Source organism: Paracoccidioides brasiliensis, assembly GCF_000150735.1.
Source record: "Paracoccidioides brasiliensis Pb18 unplaced genomic scaffold supercont2.2, whole genome shotgun sequence".
NCBI classification, from domain to species: domain Eukaryota; kingdom Fungi; phylum Ascomycota; class Eurotiomycetes; order Onygenales; family Ajellomycetaceae; genus Paracoccidioides; species Paracoccidioides brasiliensis.
The window spans coordinates 763,975-783,017 of NW_011371359.1; the positions used below are offsets into that span (position 1 = coordinate 763,975).

Sequence of the window (19,043 nt, forward strand, 5' to 3'; positions counted from 1 at the left end):
CCTTGACGATTCACTTCTGGTTTCATTCTTCCTCATATCGCGTTCCGGGTGACCCTCTTCTATATTCTATGTAGCAAATTGAGCGAGTCAAGGTATAGAATTCCCCTAGCATGGGTATGGAGTACATATAAATTATAGATGAATTATGAAACGTTTTTGTTAGCACTCCCTGTCCGGTTGTTTATGAGTATGCTTGATTATATATCAATCCAGTTGATGAGGAGGCATTATCTACCACTCCTTCACTTGTTTTCTTTTTATGTAAGGCACAAAATCTATGTGCTTCGTATGTAGTAGGAGTAATATAGGAGTGTCATGTGAAGCCAGAAAGTCAAGCCAAAAAGGCAGCAGCAGCTGTATTATAAGTAGGACTACAAGCATGTATGATAGAATGGCAAGCTTTATTAGAATTCATGGAATTGTTGAGCCTTTTGATGAAGCGGTCAAGTTTTGAGAAGGCGGCGACTAGAGGAGGATGGCGAGTAGCCCAGGATCCATCTTACTCAAGGAAAACAAAACAAATACGCCTCTATTTGGGTGATCTATCAATCTCACTCTTTCGTACAGATACCTGGTATATAGGTCCTATTCGTTTAAATCTCTTTCTTGCCCTTATTGCTATCCAGCTTCTCTTTGTCCGACAACTGCTTCGCCTTCTCCCATTTCTGCACCAACCCCTCCGCTCCAATCCCCCCAAACACTAGCCCAACACCTATCCACTGCCCGCCGCTCAAACGATGACCGAACCACATCACACTCAAGAGCATTGTAAGCATCTTCCTGGTCACGGTAACTGTAACAAGTAGTAATGAGGAGAAACGCGCAAGAGTGTGGAAGATGAATAACTGGCCAATTGCACCGCAAGTGGCGAAGGCAATGACATCCTTTATCGCGGTTGGGTGGCGGAATAAGAAAGCAAGTGCAGAGGATAGTTCGGAGGTATCCGATAGGTCGATGGGGAGGGGCATGAGTGGGAGGATTGAGGTGGATATATGTGGCGTGACAAGAAGGTAGGTGGTTGTTAGGAGTGTGGAAAGAAGATTGTGCGCCACCATCATCTGCGGGCCGGTAAAGCCGGTGTATAGCTTCGGTGAGGAGAAGATGTGATCTTGGGTGGTGTTTGTGAGACCGTCCAGAAGGAGATTTATGGAAAGAAGGAAGAGACCGTAGAGGGAGGAACCGTTTCCATTGTTATGGCTGTTCTTCTTTTTACTGGACGTGGGGTGATGGAGGGTAAATGTTGCGACGCCAATGGTTACCAGGAGAATGACGCCGTACTTATAAAGCGGGTAGCGTTTGCGGAAGATGGCGAGGTGGAGGAACATTACTGGGAGGAGTTTGCAGGACTTGGCGAGAATGAAGGTCAAATAGTCAATGTGGCCAAGGCTGGCGTAGCCAAAGGGCGAGGCGAGAGAGGAGGATATGCTGATGAGGATAAGCGGGAAGACGATGCGCCTTGTCGGGAAGACTGGGGGAAGTTTTCTGCCTTGCGGCGTGGAAAAGTAGAGGTACACAAAGCCTGTAATGGCGGCGAAAAAGGACTGGATTGTGTTTAGGACGACGGGAAACTTCCATCGTTCCGTTGGCGGTTTGAGGTTCTCTGCCGTAGGGGGTGAGATGGGGTAGGCAGTGGTAGTGATGGCTTCTTGAAGGACACCCCACGACAAACTTCAAATAATTTCAACCGTTAGCTTTTGCATGATGAATGAAGCAGGCAACGTTTTCTTACAATGAAGCATATATTCCCCCAACACATAAAACCAATTGAAGAAGACCGGCGTCTGGGGAATGCCGACCAACCTTCTTCGAAGGTTGGTTGGAAGCGACACCATTGGTCTGCCGGGCATCAGGCTCTGGGAGGTTTGGAAGCTCGCCCATGATCCCGGACGAGGGAGCCCTCTGCAAGGGAGAGTTTTGTTTTTGACGCGCCACGGTGACTTTAATTAATGGGGCATTAATTAATTTCGCAAGGAGGGCGGTGGAGAGAAAGAAGTATTACAAAAAGGAGATGATATGGAGCGACGGGAGAGATACGCAGATCTAGTTACTCCATAGAGTGCTGGATCATGGTAGACAACAGGAAAACCTCTAGAACCAAAAGAAAGGGTTGTTCGAGTGCAGCACAACCCGCACATCGAGTGGAGGAGAAATGGGGTATATTGGGGTATATAAATCTTAGTCGAAATAGGGGGAAATGGACGCTATCCGCAAATTTAAGCTTGCGGTTTTGTTGATGCCATCTGTTCTAATCGCGGGCTGCGGAGTTTACCTAAGCAGCCCGCCGATGACCCACTCGAACAAGCTCAAGACTCCACTGCTTCTCGAAATATCAACCGTATAACCAATTGCCCATTTGTTTAAAAAAAAAAAAAAGAGCTCTAAATTACACTACATTGGATTCATGCTGCTGATAGTCTCCATTTGGAAGTTGTGTGACCTACAACGGTACAAACTTCGTCCAGGCGCGTAGCTCATCATCTTGAACCAGCTTACAGACACCAGACACTGAGAGGAAGCAGAGCTTGAAATATCTGCACACCAAGTCAAGACCCAACCCTCCCCTCAGTCACCTCAACTTTATCTTCCCATAACCTCCCCGCCACTCCACACCGTATGCTACTCCATTCCATACATCCATCATGCCGCCCGCCACAGCGACACCCCCCGTCCCTTCTGCCCTATCAACCCTTACACACCCCACCTCCCACAACCCCATAAGCTCCTTAACCGCTCAAATTCAACACAACCTCCAATACCAACACCGTTGGACATCACTGCGCATCCACTCTCCTCACACCCTCTCCCCAAGCCAAAACATAACCCTCATATCCGGCCTGCCCCCACAAACCCTCTACACCCACCCGGACGAACAAGCATACATGCTCGAGCACGGAATTAACCCAGATGACGTCCCTACTGAGCGTGAGTGGGTTATACCGACGGCGCAAGGGCAGGCGTGGAGCTTGAGGCGGTTAGCAGAGTGTTTTGATGCGATGTCATTGCCCGATAGCAAGCAGGCGGAAGGGGTTGAGAATGTTGTCGGAATGACAGTGGAGAAGGGCGGCGACAGCAGAAGCAATGGGGTTTCAGAAGTAAAGAGTGGAGAAGGCAAGGGGATGAAGACGGAAAAGAAGAGTAAGGAAGAGATATTTGCGGAGTATCAACGGCGGAAGAGGGGCAAGGAGTGGGGCGGGAAGAGGGCTTTGTTGGCCATGATGGATAGGGGCAAGGGCGGGGATGGGACGGTTGTATACTACGTTGTGCTCGAAGGGAGTGTGAAGCCTAGGCAGAATTGAGGTGCTTGGTGGTTTATAAATAAACAGAAACTGCGGTTGCTGATATCCGTTCTCCCCCGTTTTTGTTGGTGGAGGGAGGGGGGGGGGGGTTCACCTTAACCACTTGGTTTCAAAAAAACCCCACCTCCAGCGATATTGTTGCCTGGACTTGTCATTGGCTGTCAACCGCAAATTCATGTCCAGAGGATACGGGCCTGTATCTTTTGAATCTGGATTTGCTCGCAAGGGAGCTGTATAGGAGGCGTTTCCTTCAATCACGGCCCCCATGAATGCATGCCACCAGAAATACGGAATGAAACGCTCACAAAGAAAGGACCTTCCTTCGATACCTCCAAAAGATCGGGTCGAAATTAAAAGCTATACATCTATCTATTCGTTAAAGATAATCCGTCCGAAAAGAATAAGGAATAAAGATATACTCTTCGCAGCTTCAAAGGGGTAAAAAAGCGAGGGTACGATCTCTCCCATAAATTTTTCTTAAAAAAAAAAACCACCATACAAAATTCTGCCATTAAGTCATCCGCCATGTTCCCCTGAACACCACCTTTGCTGGGTATCACATACTGCCCGATCCAAAACCGAAACATAGAAAAGCTATATGAAAGCGAAAAAAAAAAGCCCAAAGGAAATGGACCAGAGCCTCAGATACATGTATATATATATATAACATCAGCAACCCCTTATTGACCAAGCGTCCTCTCCAACTCCCTCTGACAACTCAAACAATAATCTGTATACCAATGCCAGATATCCTCTATCTCCGCCGCAGCAAACCGTTTCCCAAAACCCATAACAATATCGTCAGTGTCACCATTGCTCCTGTTCTCGCTATTATTTCCCTGTTCACGATCTTTCAACATAACTTCAATCATGTGGCACCTTTCAGTCTCCTGTTGAAGCCACCGTTCCCACTCAACTTGTACCACCTCTTTTTCTATCCGGTTCAGTACCCTTAATGCAACGAGGAGGTTGTGCCGGTAAACCCCCAGGCGATCCCTGGTACGTTGGAGTTGCTGTGCTGCTTGTTTTGTTTTTGTGTCCCGGCCAGCGGAAGGTTTAAGGAACCACGAATTATCTGTGGCTTTTAGCGCGTTGTTTTCCTGGAAAGTTGCAAAGCTAGAATAGATAACCAAAAATCAGCGACTGTGGGGTGCATGTGGCCGAATATAACAAGCTGTGAAATGAATGGACTGTGGACAATATGAGAAAATATCAATAAACATACCAAGAGCTTGAGTTATTCATTTCGATCCCGCTCGCATTAGCAATCACAGCATCAATATCCTTAATATACACTGCCTTGCTCATAATGGTATTAGGCCCAACCCCAATCCGGCTCATAAAATTGCCTGCATTGCGCTCTTGCCACCATTCAAGCGTATCATTGTACGAATGGAACCCATTGATGAGAACACTGAACACAAGTAGCAAGAGTATAATGCTGTGCGCACTGAATGCTTTCCATACCCATCTAATCAGTGCCCAGAGCCATATCATAAAGGAGGAAACTGCGCTCTGCAGCAAGGATCCGGACGTCTCTAGGAGTAGTGGGATGATGCCGCTTTGTCTGAGAGGCCGGCGAAGTCTTGATTTCAAAATTTGTAAGTCTTCGGTGAACTCAGTTACATGACTTTGGCGACCTATGTGGCCAAATTGGGCAATAGCCTTTTTCGTCTGGTTATGGGGGCCGAGTCTTCTAACATCTTCAGAGACAAGGTCCACAAGATCAAGTGCATCTTGCTCAAGATCGTTCATGGCTTGCCTGTCGATTATACCTTAATTCACAATGTAAGTTATTCTTAAGTCGGGCACGAAAATCTAGGACACAGGGCCAGAGTGCCAACTTACTTCGGATAAGGTATGGTTCCCATAACCATTCAACTTTGGTGAATATGGCAAGTTTACATCTGGACTTCGAAACATGGGTAATAACAATCTTGCTAACCAGCCTGAAATAACGTTTAAATGGGAGATGCCAGGGCGTCCGTTTGTCCGTAACAACGTAGCATAAGTGGCCATTCTGAACATCAATAATCTGATAGTCAGATACGTCAGTGAGGCGAAACCGTCCTATAATAAAAATTGTTAACTCGGGATCCTTACTCTGGGGTACGAAAATTGAACTTACCGAACGTATCAGCCATCTTTATCTGATATTGTATATCACGTCTCATATGCGCACCATGGCGATTCGACCAGGGACCCAGTTTAATATCTTTGTATCACCATATTAGCTAATGCTCATCCCCACGCATTGAAGATACATAACTTACTTTGGGCTCTCCGTTGATGTTGCAGCAGCTGCCAAACAACAGATCTATCCCCGAAAAGGATATGAAACAAGGCTTTCGCGCTGACGTCAAAGATTTTCTCCGCAGCCAAATTAGGAGCTCCCTGAGGCACATATTCCACTGGATGAGATGGTAACTTAAGTCGAGGTACGTCGAGATGATGGTTGTTATGACGGCCCAACTTGCCTTTATGCATATCCAGGCTCTTGTCGATGTGTATTGCCGACTTGAAAAGTGACTCTGGACGTTTGCCGGTGACATCATGCATTCCATCAATTGGGGTGTTTGGGGACACATCCTCCCAGCTCTCCGCACTAGGCGTCCTAGGAATATCCTGTTCCATTTTCACCAGCGTTTTGAATATGGCTTCAAGGTTAGCTGGCTCTTTCGCACATGTCATGGTAATAAGGTAATTCAATCGCTTTTGAATTAGCTTCCACGGCTCCAGAAATGTTTTTATGGTAAGTCGTCCTGGAATATCGCTTCCCTGGTCAGGGGCCAGGTGAAGGAATAAGAAATCGCAATCTCTACCCGGAGCGGCCGTGACTTCCGTTATAAGATCAAGACTGACAGAGTTTATCAGCACAAGATTGAAATGATTGCTGTAAAAGTAGATATTTTTCGTCGTGACAAAAGCTCGTCCAGGGAAGTCATGCTGGCCATTCGGGCTAAAACTTGCTCGGAATACAAAAACAAGAGCCTCATCCGCCGGCACACCAGGTAAAAGGAGCCGGAACTGGGAGTCGTGTGGTTTTAACTGTGCGGGATAATAACTGGGGTACTCATATGTGACTGCAGCAATGCCCTCTATGGCGCCTGAGTCGCCGCCACCAAGACTGACGGTTTGCCGGTGCTGAGGACCAGTTGGTGGTGCAGTGGTGTTGCCTGATGAAGTATCGACGGAACCGCTGGGCTAGAATGCAGTTATCGAGGTTAGGTGAATGCACACAGCCGCTGCTAAACATGTGGACAATCTAAAAAGGACATAGCATACCTGGTTAATAGTCTTCCCCGCTGAGGTAGATAATTTTTTACGCTCCAGCTTGTTCACATACCCCCAATTTGAACTTCCCCAAAGGTTTGCCAGTATACCGTTTGGTATCCCTACCAGCCCGTCTGACATTCTTATCCCAACTCCCCTTTCACTACTTACAATTACAGCTGCTCTACTCATACTAGTTGGGGCGGGAGGATTCGCCAACGTTGGCGGCGCGAGAGTGCCAATGGGTGAATCTCGAGCATTGTAGTTACTGGTCGCCAGAGCTTTGGATTTATTTTCGACTTCGGAGGCGGTGACTGATAAAGATGCGTTTAGAGGTAGAAGAGTGTGACTGGCAGATATTAGGCTAGCTATCCCGGGTGAACTAGATGGTAGCGATGAAGTTGCAGACTGCTGTAAGCCTGTTGCTGCGCGGCGGTGAATGTCGAGCTTCTGAATGAGCCTAGATCCATGGTCTCTCCCACCCTCCATCTCACGATCGAGGGTTGTTGATCGCCTTGCAGCTGGAAACTCGGTGCTATTTCGCACAGCCAGGCCGTCTCGATCAGTAGCTTGAACTGTTGAGCATCGGTCGAGAATGGAAGAAGACTCATCATTTGCGTTGGGCGTGAGGGACTCCAAGCTATCTGCAGCAAACTCAGGTGCAGGCGGTTGGGAAATTGAGAATGCTGGGTCTTGAGCTGGGGGCTTTCCAGGCAAAGGGGTAGGGCTGGGGCTATCGAGGGCTTTTCGCTTAGCCGCTTCGAAAGATCCAATCCATTCCGTGAGCTCCCTCTGAGTCTCAGCTTGTAGCATTATAGTATTATTTTTAGTCTTCACCTCAAAGCAAAATCGGCGTTCCTCCTGGAACGCAGGACGAATACTACATAGGAGAACCCCTATTCTCTCACTCTCCTCCACACCACCTGTTCGAGAACCTTGTACTAGACAGCCAAAAACACCACCGTTTAGAAAGGTCCAGCGCCGGACCCATGCTGTTCTCGCCGGTTTCCCCGTCAAGATTCTCAAGTTCAGCCATCCTTGCTTTTGTGGAGAGAAAGTGTGGTCCTTTGCCATTTTAAGGGAAGTGGGACCATGCGATCCAAGGTGTGGTACCGTAGAGACCGAGTAATCTTCAAGTTCACGAGAGGGGCGAACCGCGAGCTCAGCTGCTTCTTCGATCTGCTTCCGCGCAGCCAGCAGATCACGCTTTGACAACTTCTCGCTCGTCTCCATCTCATGCGTCCAGCCCTTTATGCGGTCCATCTCCTGGCCGTATTTTAAATAGGTTAAAGAATTGTTATCCCGCAAAATCTTAAACTCCCTCCACTGATCAAAAGATATGCGGACTATGAGCTTATCGAGGGTATTCTTTATCTGAGGTGCTTGAATGCAAAAGTCCATCGAAGCCTTTAAGTAAGCCTTATGAGCTTCGTGCAGCTGGAACGCATCTTCTCGCAGCGATGAAGGCTCTTTGGATTTGCCCTGGGCGGAAAATTTGGCCTGTAAGCTGTCATGTTGTTTCTGGGCTAGCTCAAGCGTACGGCGAGTTTCCTAACATAACCGGAAAGAGTTAATAAATAAACGATTAACGCCTAAGCGGGGTCATAACAGGGGGCGATAATAACAACGAGCGAGAAGCCACTGACCTTGAACTGCCGCAGATCATTCTGGATAAACGCTCGAATAGGCTCAGTAATCAAACTGTCCGACTTCTTGACATTTGACAATACTCCTGCCCAGAAATCTTTCACACTTTCTCCACACCGCTTCAACGCAAGTAAAGCATAATCGTGATCGACGACAGCTTCCGAGATGGCTACTGGAGCTGGTATGGAGGATATGAAGTTGTTGGCCACGGCTTCGAGCGACGAGAGCTCCGAACCCAGCTTCCCGGCACACCTAGCATATCCGTCCAGCCATTTCTCGACTAAATCGATCTGTTCGGCAAAGTGAACTGTTGAAGCGCGAAAAGTTGGGGAGTCGAGGGCAGCCTCCTTTAAGCCAACCGGGCTGGATGTAAAACCCGTGTTAGCATCTGGAAACCTACATAGACAGATATACGCAGGCACGACATGATAAACGTAACATACATAGCATTAATAACATTCCCATCCTGGGGAAGAGAGGATGCTGGCGGGGACGACATCTAGCAGAGTATCATACGTTTGCAGACCGCTGTTTTCGTAGATGGAATGAGGGAGGCGGCATTCATAAACGCCCCCCCGATGCAATTAGAAGACAGGCCACATGGCAAAGAGATACGCGTGCAGGAGGAATATATATAGTAAGAAGTAAGACATAGAAGAGAAGAGCAAGAGAAGAATGTTGTGGGATAGATGTAGTTGTTGGTGGTTGGTGGTTGAAGTAGAGCCGTCAATGGCGCGCTCTTAGGTTGTATCCGCCTTTCCACAGCGTCACTCTTCGCCAGTGGCCGAGCCGCTGCCAGCTGCTTCTGCTATTGGCCAACTAAGGATTAAGCTCGCTCCACCAACAAAGTGCAAAGAAATGAAATACGAAAAAAGGACCTAAGCCCCACCAGGAAAAAAAAAAAAAAAGATGTATGACTACTATCAGCGCTAATAAAGTGTTGACAAATAGGTTCTTTTTGCTGTATCTTCACTTTAACCTTTTGTGATTATTGCCCTCCTGTACCGGTTCTCTTAAAGAGAGGATCGGTTCTTCTGCGTTAAAACATGGAGCCACCGGCCAAAAAGCAGAAAAAGCAGCTGATGGACGATGACAGCGCTGACGACAGCAGCGACGACGGAGGAGCTCTGTTGGGCAACGGTGAAAATGTGGGATTCAAAATAAACGAGGAGTATGCCAAACGGTTTGAATACAACAAGAAGAGAGAGGAATTTCATCAGTGTGCGTTTGGGTCCCCTTGTTTTTACTCTAATTCTACTCTTCTAGAATTGGAAATTGACTTACCTGAAAAATTGCAGTGGAGGACAAATACGGAAAATCAGTCGGTCTTGGGAAGCGAAAAATGACAGGAGACTCTTCCGCCGAATCAGACGGATCAGAAGACTCCTTGTCCGAGTCTGAAGAAGAAGACGACGAAGGAGTGCTGGCAACCGAAGCCCTCGACCGCGAAATCTTCGACACCCTGAACGCCATTCGCTCCAAGGACCCCAGGGTCTACGATGCCAATGTGAAATTCTACAGGGAAATCAAAGAAACTGATGAGGAGACGGCTCGATCGGATAAGAAGCAGAAGCCTATGTTCCTACGGGATTACCACAGGGAGAATTTGTTGCGTGGTGCAAATGATGAGGAGAAGGATGAGGATGCGCCAAAAACGTTTGCACAGGAACAAGAAGAGCTAAAACGGGAGATTATTAAAGAAATGCATAATAACAGAGATGAGGACGAGGATGAGGATGGTGATTTTCTCATCCCAAAGACAAAGCCAACATTTCCGAATGCTACTGCTACTGCTACGAAGCCTGTGCAATTAGATGTCGAATCTGCGGATAAGGATCCGGAAGCTTTCTTGTCCAACTTCCTGGCTGCCAGAGCCTGGGTTCCTACAGAACGATCAAACTTCCAGCCTTTTGAATCTGACGACGAGGAAGAAGAACAAAATGCGGAGATTTTTGAGGAGGCCTATAACTTCCGATTCGAGGATCCCAACAAACTAAACGAGGCATTGGTCACCCATTCCCGAGACACTACTTCCAAATTCTCGGTTAGGAGGGAAGAACTAAGCGGCAGGAAGAAGAAAAGAGAGGCTGAGAGGCTAAGGAAGGAAGATGAGAAGAAGCAACGAGAAGCGGAGCGCAACCGTCTCCGGAAGCTGAAGATTGAACATATTGGAGAGAAGATTGAGAAGATCAAGGCTGCGTCTGGGCTTAAGACTTCTGATTTCAGTGATGAGGATTGGGCGCGTTTCCTTGACGATGGATGGGATGATGCGAAGTGGGAAGAGGAGATGAGGAAGAAGTTTGATGAGAAGTACTATGCTGAGAGGGAGGGTAGTGATGTCGAGGACGATGGCGCTTCCGGTAAACGAAAGTTGAAAAAACCCAAGTGGGATGATGATATCGACATCAAGGACTTGGTCCCTGACTTTGATGACGAAGAGGAAGTGAAAATTCAGCTTAGTGATATTGGCATGCAAGACGATGGAGAAAAGGACAACTACGAGGATGCTGACATGGACGACGAGGACGAGGACACCACTGAATCCAAGCCCCACAAAGATAAGAAGAAGGCACTACAGGACAAAAAGGGGAAACAAAAAGAATCAAGAAAAGAGCGCCGCAAAATCGAACAGCTCGTCGACCGCAGCCTTGACCTAGACCTTGCCACCGCTCAGCTCCCAGGCTCCTCGAAGAAGTACAGCGGCCTCTTCCGCTACCGAGAAACGTCACCCATGAGCTTTGGGCTGACTGCCCGAGACATCCTCATGGCGGATGACAGCCAATTGAACCAGTTTGTCGGGCTGAAGAAACTGGCGTCGTTCCGGGACCCGGAGAGGAAGAGGCGCGACCTGAAGAAGATGGGGAAGAAGGCCAGGCTACGACAGTGGCGCAAGGAGACGTTTGGAGATGAGAATGGCTTCGCTGAAGAGGTTGCGCTGGCTCGGGCTTCGGCTAAGATACCGGACAAGAATGTGGCTGATAATAATAGGGAGAATAGGAGGGATGGTGGAGGGGGGATGGAGGTGGATGTTCGGGAAGGTAAGAAGAAGCGGAAGCGGTCGAAGAAAAAGCACTGAAAAGGGATGCGTTGCTACTATGGCTATGTTGCTGTATCTTAATGGTTTGGTACCTAACTAACTATAACTAACTATATCGATTGTGATTTTTAAGCTACATCCTTTATTCTGGTTCAGTGGAAAAGTTTAACTACATGGGAGATAGGCAAAATTTACGTTCCACGCAAGAAGAGTGGCATAAAAGTTAACTATGGTAAAAACGTAACGCCAATCAGACGAAGGATGTTAGGATTGATCAGAGATCTTGGGCTGTGTGAAGCATGAACCGGGTCACTTGATTATGTGTGTAAACAAAGACAGCACCAAATAAAGATCTATTAATTATGTGTGCAAACAAGGACAGCACCCAAATAAAGATCTACCAAAGAAGAATACTCCACATTTTATATTGAGGTCATAGGAGCAAATAAACAGCCTGAGCTTGATTATTGATTTTGCTGTTAATTATTCTCTGATGCGATTTTCTCTCGACTGTTTGTTTAGTTGCTCTGTATGAACGCAGTACAGACATCCTGCCCCCACAGACGATCTTGGTAGAATTCCCTTTTTCTCGGCTAAAGACATTCTGCCCATTCCCGCATAATTCAGTAAATTTTATCAATAGAAAGTAAATATAAAATAAATAAATAAATAAAAAATAAATATCCCACAGCCCAGCTTGGTCCGAGGTGGAGCCCTTCCCGCGATCGGAAAATGTCGGCTGTTGCAGCGTGTGGCCCAAAGCGGTTTAGCGCGCTAAAATCCTTCTCCTGCCCTGCCAACCGCATTTATTCCGCTTCTCACTGCAAAAATTTTTTTCTCCTTTCTCCTCTCTTCCATCTCCCGGTTTTGACCACCTCATCCATCCCTCCCGCCATCCAGCCATCCCTCAGAGGCAGTCTCTTGTGGTTTTCTGCTTTCACTCTCTCATCCTCTATTCTCCCTCCAGACTTTCCTTTTTTTTTTTTTTTTTTTTTTTTTGTTTCGCCATAGCGCGCCTTCACATCACACAAAATGGCTCAAGATAAGTCCTTTATGGGCATGCCCGTAAGTTATCCCCATCGCCCCCAATCAGAATCCCTGCGCCGATTTCCGCCACTTTAGGGCACTGCGCATCATCGCTTCTGGTTACTTGCATGTCTTGGAAGGCCTTGGGAATTGATGATGCTCTGTTGTAGGGTTGAGAGATGCCCTCTCAACCCTCTGTTGATGACTTGTCCATGGGATCTCCCTTTCCATCGCAATTTCAAATTAGCGGCTAATGTATCCATTACTTTCCCCTGTAGGGCTTCGTCGTCGACTTCATGAGTACGTCCCCATATCCTTATCGCGTTAATTCCATGATAGCCATTGTCGCGGCATTGTACCACCATGATCCGCTGAACGCATTGTGAACAATGTAATTTTCGTTGAATGGGCCGGAACTAACATGATGCGACCTAACAGTGGGTGGTGTCTCCGCCGCCGTGTCGAAGACTGCCGCTGCCCCCATCGAGCGTATCAAGCTCCTCATTCAGAACCAGGTAAGTGGCCAAAGAAAATAAACGCAGAAACCAACACCAACCCTTAAATTTTAGTTAAAAAAATTGTTAAATTGATCCTAACAGATTGTTTTAGGATGAGATGTTGAAGACTGGCCGTCTTGACCGCAAATACAACGGTATCATGGACTGCTTCAGCCGAACTATGAAGAACGAGGGTATCGTCTCTCTGTGGAGAGGAAACACCGCCAACGTCATCCGTTACTTCCCTACCCAGGCCCTCAACTTCGCTTTCCGTGATACCTACAAATCCATGTTCAACTTCAAGAAAGAGAGGGATGGATATGCCAAGTGGATGGCTGGTAACTTGGCTTCTGGTGGTGTAAGTATTGACTATTGAGATCACCATAATACGATAATACGAGGTTGCAACTCCACAGGAGCAATTCTAGGAAGTACTAACTTGATAATGTCAGGCTGCTGGTGCCACCTCTCTCCTCTTCGTCTACTCTCTCGACTACGCCCGTACCCGCCTTGCCAACGACGCCAAGAGTGCCAAGGGTACCGGTGAGCGTCAATTCAACGGCCTCGTAGACGTCTACAGAAAGACCCTCGCGTCTGATGGTATCGCTGGTCTCTACCGTGGTTTCGGTCCCTCCGTTCTTGGAATTGTTGTCTATCGTGGTCTGTACTTCGGCATGTACGACTCCATCAAGCCTGTCCTGCTTGTTGGTCCTCTTGAGGGCAGCTTCATCGCCTCGTTCTTGCTCGGCTGGGGTGTCACCACTGGTGCTGGTATTGCTTCTTATCCTCTGGACACTATCCGTCGTCGTATGATGATGACCTCTGGTGAGGTATGTATAATCCTCAAGTCATCCGCGTTGAATCCTTAACATGACCGATCTTTCTTTGTGCTGATCCACAATCTTTTCGCAATCAAACAGGCCGTTAAATACTCTTCTTCTTTCGATGCCGCCCGACAGATTGCTGCCAAGGAAGGCGTCCGATCCTTCTTCAAGGGTGCCGGTGCTAACATCCTCCGTGGTGTTGCTGGCGCTGGTGTGCTCTCCATCTACGACCAGGTCCAGCTCCTCCTCTTCGGCAAGGCTTTCAAATAAGCGTATGTACTATTTAATTCCTTCGATACTAATTCACTTGTGATTGAGTGGATGAGTTGGGTTGTGGGTGATGTGATGGGTGTGTGAAGGGGGTATGTGGGATGTGGGATGAGGATTTGAGGGGCTTGAGCGTTGTATGAGATGTGAGACTCAAAAGAAAAAAAAATAATAGAAGAAAATATGTGCGTCAAGATCGGTTTGATCTTGGAGCATTAAAGCAAATATGTTTTTTTTTTCTTTTCCTTTTTCACCTGTTGTAACTTTACTATACTGCTTGTGAGCTTTTCCCTCTCTGTACTTCCTCTTGTTTGATTTTGGCATTCAATCAATTCTCTCTCACGTTTTCTTTTCTCTATATGTTTCCTAGCTGTTTTTTTTTTTTTTTTTTCACCACAATTACGCTGTGTCTGAATAGAGAATGTTCCTTTTGTTAAATGGGTCCAACAAGTAGAGATTTGTTGTATTCATCCTTCAATGTTACTTCTGCTAGAATGTGGCAGCTACATTCCTTCCTCCTGCTTATGGAACTGTCAACACAGGTTAAACTACCTAGGAATTTTGGAGTCCACGTGACTGATGACGTCAGCCTCAGATGACCTGGTCATTTGGAACATCGAGGATGTTCAGAACTTTCTCTCAGTCATTTATGTTCTAACATCCATTTCAATTGTACAGTTCTATCATAGATTACTAGAATTGCAAATCCACCATCATTTTCTCGCTGTTATCCAAGTCATACTGCCCACCTCCAAGCGGACACATCTCAACAGACTGCATCTAGCAAACGAATGTCAACTGAGTCTTAACTCCACTACGCAAGGAAACGACACCACCTGTTAACATCTACATTCCCCATCCATGACCTCTTCCGCTCCTATCAACAGTAATTCTGATGCACCGCCCGAAGCCCACGATTCCTCCTCTGTGATGGAGGGGCCAGACTCTCTCTCACCGGCATCCACGCAGACAACCACTATCTCCCCCAGCGTATCAAACAAAACATCACCTCCTGCACCTGTTCCGGGAGCAGTACCAACGCCAGCGCAAAACCCCGCTTCTCTACTAACCCAAACCATTCCTATAATTGGAGCCGGAAAAGGACAAGAAACCAGCCCCACCTCGAACCTCAATCTTCAATCCATCCCTCCACCGCCAAAACCAGGTCAAATCCCCTCTCAACCAACTGCTCACGCCACATCCCCACCTTCAACCCAACCAACGCATACCCAACCCAGCCAACAATCCCTCTCCCATCCGCCAGGCTACATCCAAAACCCCTCTATAAGCGCACCCATCGACCCCTTCCACAAGCACTCCTACCCAGACGGCGCGCGTAGATACAACTACAAATACACCACTAACTCCAGCACCACTCCCGCCTTCTCAGTCTCTGCGGGCTCACAACCCGCCGCCACAACGTCAGCTACAGCTGTAGCGAGTCCAAGCGGTGTCCGTGGCAGATGGCGCTGGGACGACGCGCCCGGTGGTGCGGGGGGCAGGTATGAATATGTAACTGATGGGCGCGAGGAAGATGATGAGGGCGGTTGGACTGCTGCGGGTATATGGCGGTCAACTGTGGATTTGGCGAAGACGGCCGGAAATAAGTTGGCGGAGGCTGAGGAGGGGGTTTGGAGGTGGGTTAATCGGCGGTAGACACTGGGGTGGGAGTGGGAGTGAGAGTGGGAGTGGGGGTTGGGGTTGGGGTTGGGGTTGGGGTTGGGGTTGTTTCGATTTCTTTTCTGGCTAGGGGATGGGTGATCCTTTTTTTTTTCCCTTTCTTTCTTTTTGTAGTGAGAAGTTTTGGGAGAGGGGGAGGGAGGGATGGTTGTATAGTATGGGCGATGTCGGTTGGCTATTTTTTTATGGTGTTCTTTGGATATGCGGTGGGCTGGATTGTCCATCGTTTATTATTGTTATTATTATCCCGCGACGGTTTTATTTTTTGGTATGCTTAGCTGTCAATTCTTCTTCTCTTGATTGAAAGCCAGGATTTCACACCAGTGCCAGGCCCGTCGGGTGCACATGCCCACTGAATATTCTTATTGACCAAATCAAATTTCTTTATCAGTCAGGAAATGTAGCTATCAAAAATGATTGACCAAGTCGCAAATAGATAGATATTGGTATACTAGTGCGTTTTATTTATCAAGTTCTCTCAGAATGCAGGTCCAGATCAGGATAAGGAAAGGGAAGCATGAACGGCTGCTTTTAAGCATAAGAACCTGAAGAATCACCTAGATGCATAGGAAATAAATCCATAAACGGATATCTATCTATATATATATATTAGTATTAAAAGGAAGTTTTTATGTAATAAGTGGTAGCTATATATAGGTAGTGGTAGTAGTGGTAGAAATCCAATTGCAAGGGCGTAAATAGAGGGGTCGATCTTTAAAAAAGGGTCACAAAACATAAGAAGACATGCTCACTCAAAATCAAACTCTCATCAAAAAAGAAATTCAAAAGGACTTCAAGTACTCTCAGTACTGTACAATGAAGACGACCGAGGCAGTATGTGAAGCATGAGAAAGTAAAAAAAAAGAAAAATAGAGAGAGAGAGAGATAAGATCCACATGAGAGAAATAAAAGCACAATCAATAACTCAGTGCAGTACAGTTAAGTTGACCAAGTTATTTTGTTTTTTGTGTCTCTCATTTTTCTAAAAAAAATTTTGTCCCTCTCCCTCCTATTTCTCTTTCCATTTGCACCTTTCTCAAAAGAACTTCTCAAATGTCAAATTGATACTCGAGATCCCATCCTTTTTTTTCTTCTGTTCTGTGGTTTGTTTAATTAGGTCTGCCCTGGGCAATGCCCTTGGGCTATTAAGGAGCTAAAAAGAAGACAATACAAGGGAAATAAAGGAGGAAAAGAGGACCTGTTGATGGGGAATATGATGAAGCATCAAAGAAAGCAATATGAACAGAATACAAGAATCCTTGGACAGAAACTTAAGAATTAGGCATGGTATGTATGAGCCAAAGAGATGGTGATCTTTTTGGTTTACATCTCGGGTGGGGATTCCAAGGGGTGTTGAAGATATCAAATGAACCAGCAAAAGACAAAGACGGTGTATCAAGGGTGCTTATAGCACCGGAGTGGAGAGTATTCGGGAGATGAGCAACACGAAAAAGGAAAAAAACCTTAAGAGCACCACAGAAACCCAGCTAGGGCGAAGCTGTTACTTCATTTAGTGATTTCAAACGCCTGAAAAAAATTGATCTTCATCTGTCCCCAATGATTTGTGTGTGCCTGGTATGTCCTAGGGAGTGGGAACCCAAAATGAAGGATATCGATACAGCCAAGGAAACAAGAAAAAGGGCAACTTAAAAAGCAAAAGAACAAGTGGCCTCGTGGTAATGCAAATGGGGGATATAGACACTTGAGAAAAATGCACAAAAACAAGAAAACAAAAACCACAAAAAGAACGAAAAAAAAAGTTGAAAAAAACGCCATTATTTGATGCAGTCACCGAAGGGCATTTTAGCCAGCCAAACCCAGTAACGTAACCGCGAAAAGGTTTGTTTTTCGATCCACTGTCCCCATGTGGTTCATGTTTGTGGATCGAAGCGCGTCGTCCCTTTGTTCCCACCGGAGTTTAATTGGGTCAAACTTTGGGTGAGTGGTTACGGGGGAGGAGCATCGGTAAATCGTGATGATAGGGAATTATTACAGTAAACAATAAAAAGGTAATATTAGGAAAAGGAACATAAAATGGGGGTTCAGCCTGGTCCGGTCCGGCCCAACCAAAAAGTAAAGTTTGGATACATCAGAGAATGGTATGTTGAATATGCGGTAATTAGAGCTTGGGTAGTGCATTGCTTCGTGTTGCGTTGCGTTGCGCGTCGAAATGTTCCCAGTAAACGAATGAAGAGAACTGAAATGTAAAATGGTATTACATAGAACCCAGTTTTAGCAGTGCTTCGATCGCAGCGCGTTCCTCGACGCCACCACCAACACCATCCAAAAGGGAAAAATCAATTGGCTGAATAGGAATCCCACAGGGGGAGGATTTGGTCAGGGCCGAATAGGAAGGTCCGCCACCACGATTCCGTCCCCTGGAGCCCTTGGTGTAGGAAGTGTAATGATGGCGGCCATATTTATGATTCATACTGTCGTTGATATTCGTAAAACTACCGCCCTCAGGGGCGCTAGGGTAAGACCTAGCCCTGAGGGCGGCTGCTCCAATCTGCGCCCAGTCCTCTTCGTCCGTTAGGTCTGCCTCGTCCCAGTCTCCGTCAATCGGTATTTCATCCTCAGGAGCTTCGGACGAGGAGCAATAAGAAGATGCCCTATCATCCCCGTCGCCGTCGAGGGACATTTTGTCCGCCTCGTGGTCTGCGTAATCGAAATCAGAATGGGAGAATACAGCTGAATCCCCTGCCATGGACGAGCCATACTGGCCGGAACCGTCCCTTATCTTTCGACCAGGAGCAGTGGCCGGGAGCTGAATTCTTTCGTGGTAATATGATGATGGCGCACTACCAGGAGGGGATGCGGGGTTATCTCCTCCGCTGCTTGTGGGATGTCTGGGTGGCTGGTTACGACGCCGCGCCTCCCACCGGCCCCATCCGACTTTTTCAAATTCGACATCACCATCGACCCCTGCGCCTTCACCGTTGCCGTTGCCTCGACCTTCCAGGGCACCCACAACCAGTCTGCGCGCTTTGGCCGGAGGGATCCTGGAGAAACCTGGTACCGACGCGGTCAGGTAGCCAATGATGTGTCGTATAGCAAGGGGGCCATGGTTCAAAAGAATGTCGGGGAGATGGTTAGTAGCCAGCATTCGTGGGGAGATCGGGTCCGACCCGGCCAGGGAGCTCAGGTTCTCGGCCACCAAGGGAGTATGGTGGTCCTTGTCCTGGCTTTTCGCGCGGTCGACAGCGTCCTGCAGGTCAATATCGGAATCCGCATGCAGGGAGGAGGCATAGGGAGAGGATTCTGGGAGGCTCGATTGGAGGATTTTGAAGCCATTCGAGTATATGTTCGGGGAGACAGAGTGCGGTGGAGTAGGCAACATAGCGGGCTGGCCATGACGATGGTGACGGGTCTGGACAGCCACAAAGCTGTCCCTACCGGAAGCGAAGCCACTGTCACGCGGCTTGGGGATCTCAACGGAGGCGGTCTTGCCAGCAAGAGCCATAGCAATGCTGGACGAAGCTGAACGAGTCGCCAT

At 47.4% G+C, this 19,043-nt stretch overlaps 7 protein-coding genes across 7 annotated transcripts; 4 read left to right on the top strand and 3 right to left on the bottom strand.

The window, feature by feature from the left end:
* Positions 1-593: 593 nt before the first annotated feature.
* PADG_01436 (UDP-galactose transporter HUT1) lies at positions 594-1,878 on the bottom strand (the record flags this gene model as incomplete). The annotated part of the gene is made up of 2 exons (XM_010759149.1): positions 594-1,668; positions 1,730-1,878. The coding sequence occupies 2 exons, from the start codon at positions 1,876-1,878 to the stop codon at positions 594-596; spliced, it is 1,224 nt and encodes a 407-aa protein (XP_010757451.1).
* Positions 1,879-2,639: 761 nt separating this feature from the next.
* PADG_01437 (uncharacterized protein) lies at positions 2,640-3,296 on the top strand (the record flags this gene model as incomplete). The annotated part of the gene is made up of 1 exon (XM_010759150.1): positions 2,640-3,296. The coding sequence occupies one exon, from the start codon at positions 2,640-2,642 to the stop codon at positions 3,294-3,296; it is 657 nt and encodes a 218-aa protein (XP_010757452.1).
* A 680-nt stretch (positions 3,297-3,976) lies between these two features.
* PADG_01438 (uncharacterized protein) lies at positions 3,977-8,715 on the bottom strand (the record flags this gene model as incomplete). Its single annotated transcript, XM_010758612.1, has 8 exons — positions 3,977-4,412; positions 4,522-5,071; positions 5,145-5,366; positions 5,425-5,511; positions 5,570-6,500; positions 6,582-8,120; positions 8,216-8,612; positions 8,660-8,715. 8 exons carry the CDS (start codon positions 8,713-8,715, stop codon positions 3,977-3,979), a joined length of 4,218 nt encoding a protein of 1,405 aa, XP_010756914.1.
* A 547-nt stretch (positions 8,716-9,262) lies between these two features.
* Positions 9,263-11,292, top strand: PADG_01439 (uncharacterized protein; the record flags this gene model as incomplete). Its single annotated transcript, XM_010759151.1, has 2 exons — positions 9,263-9,437; positions 9,515-11,292. The coding sequence occupies 2 exons, from the start codon at positions 9,263-9,265 to the stop codon at positions 11,290-11,292; spliced, it is 1,953 nt and encodes a 650-aa protein (XP_010757453.1).
* A 993-nt stretch (positions 11,293-12,285) lies between these two features.
* On the top strand, positions 12,286-13,870 carry PADG_01440 (ADP,ATP carrier protein; the record flags this gene model as incomplete). The annotated part of the gene is made up of 6 exons (XM_010758613.1): positions 12,286-12,318; positions 12,558-12,579; positions 12,718-12,794; positions 12,889-13,134; positions 13,229-13,606; positions 13,697-13,870. 6 exons carry the CDS (start codon positions 12,286-12,288, stop codon positions 13,868-13,870), a joined length of 930 nt encoding a protein of 309 aa, XP_010756915.1.
* An 858-nt stretch (positions 13,871-14,728) lies between these two features.
* Positions 14,729-15,523, top strand: PADG_01441 (uncharacterized protein; the record flags this gene model as incomplete). The annotated part of the gene is made up of 1 exon (XM_010759152.1): positions 14,729-15,523. One exon carries the CDS (start codon positions 14,729-14,731, stop codon positions 15,521-15,523), a length of 795 nt encoding a protein of 264 aa, XP_010757454.1.
* Positions 15,524-17,762: 2,239 nt separating this feature from the next.
* Positions 17,763-19,043, bottom strand: PADG_01442 (uncharacterized protein; the record flags this gene model as incomplete). The annotated part of the gene is made up of 1 exon (XM_010759153.1): positions 17,763-19,043. The coding sequence occupies one exon, from the start codon at positions 19,041-19,043 to the stop codon at positions 17,763-17,765; it is 1,281 nt and encodes a 426-aa protein (XP_010757455.1).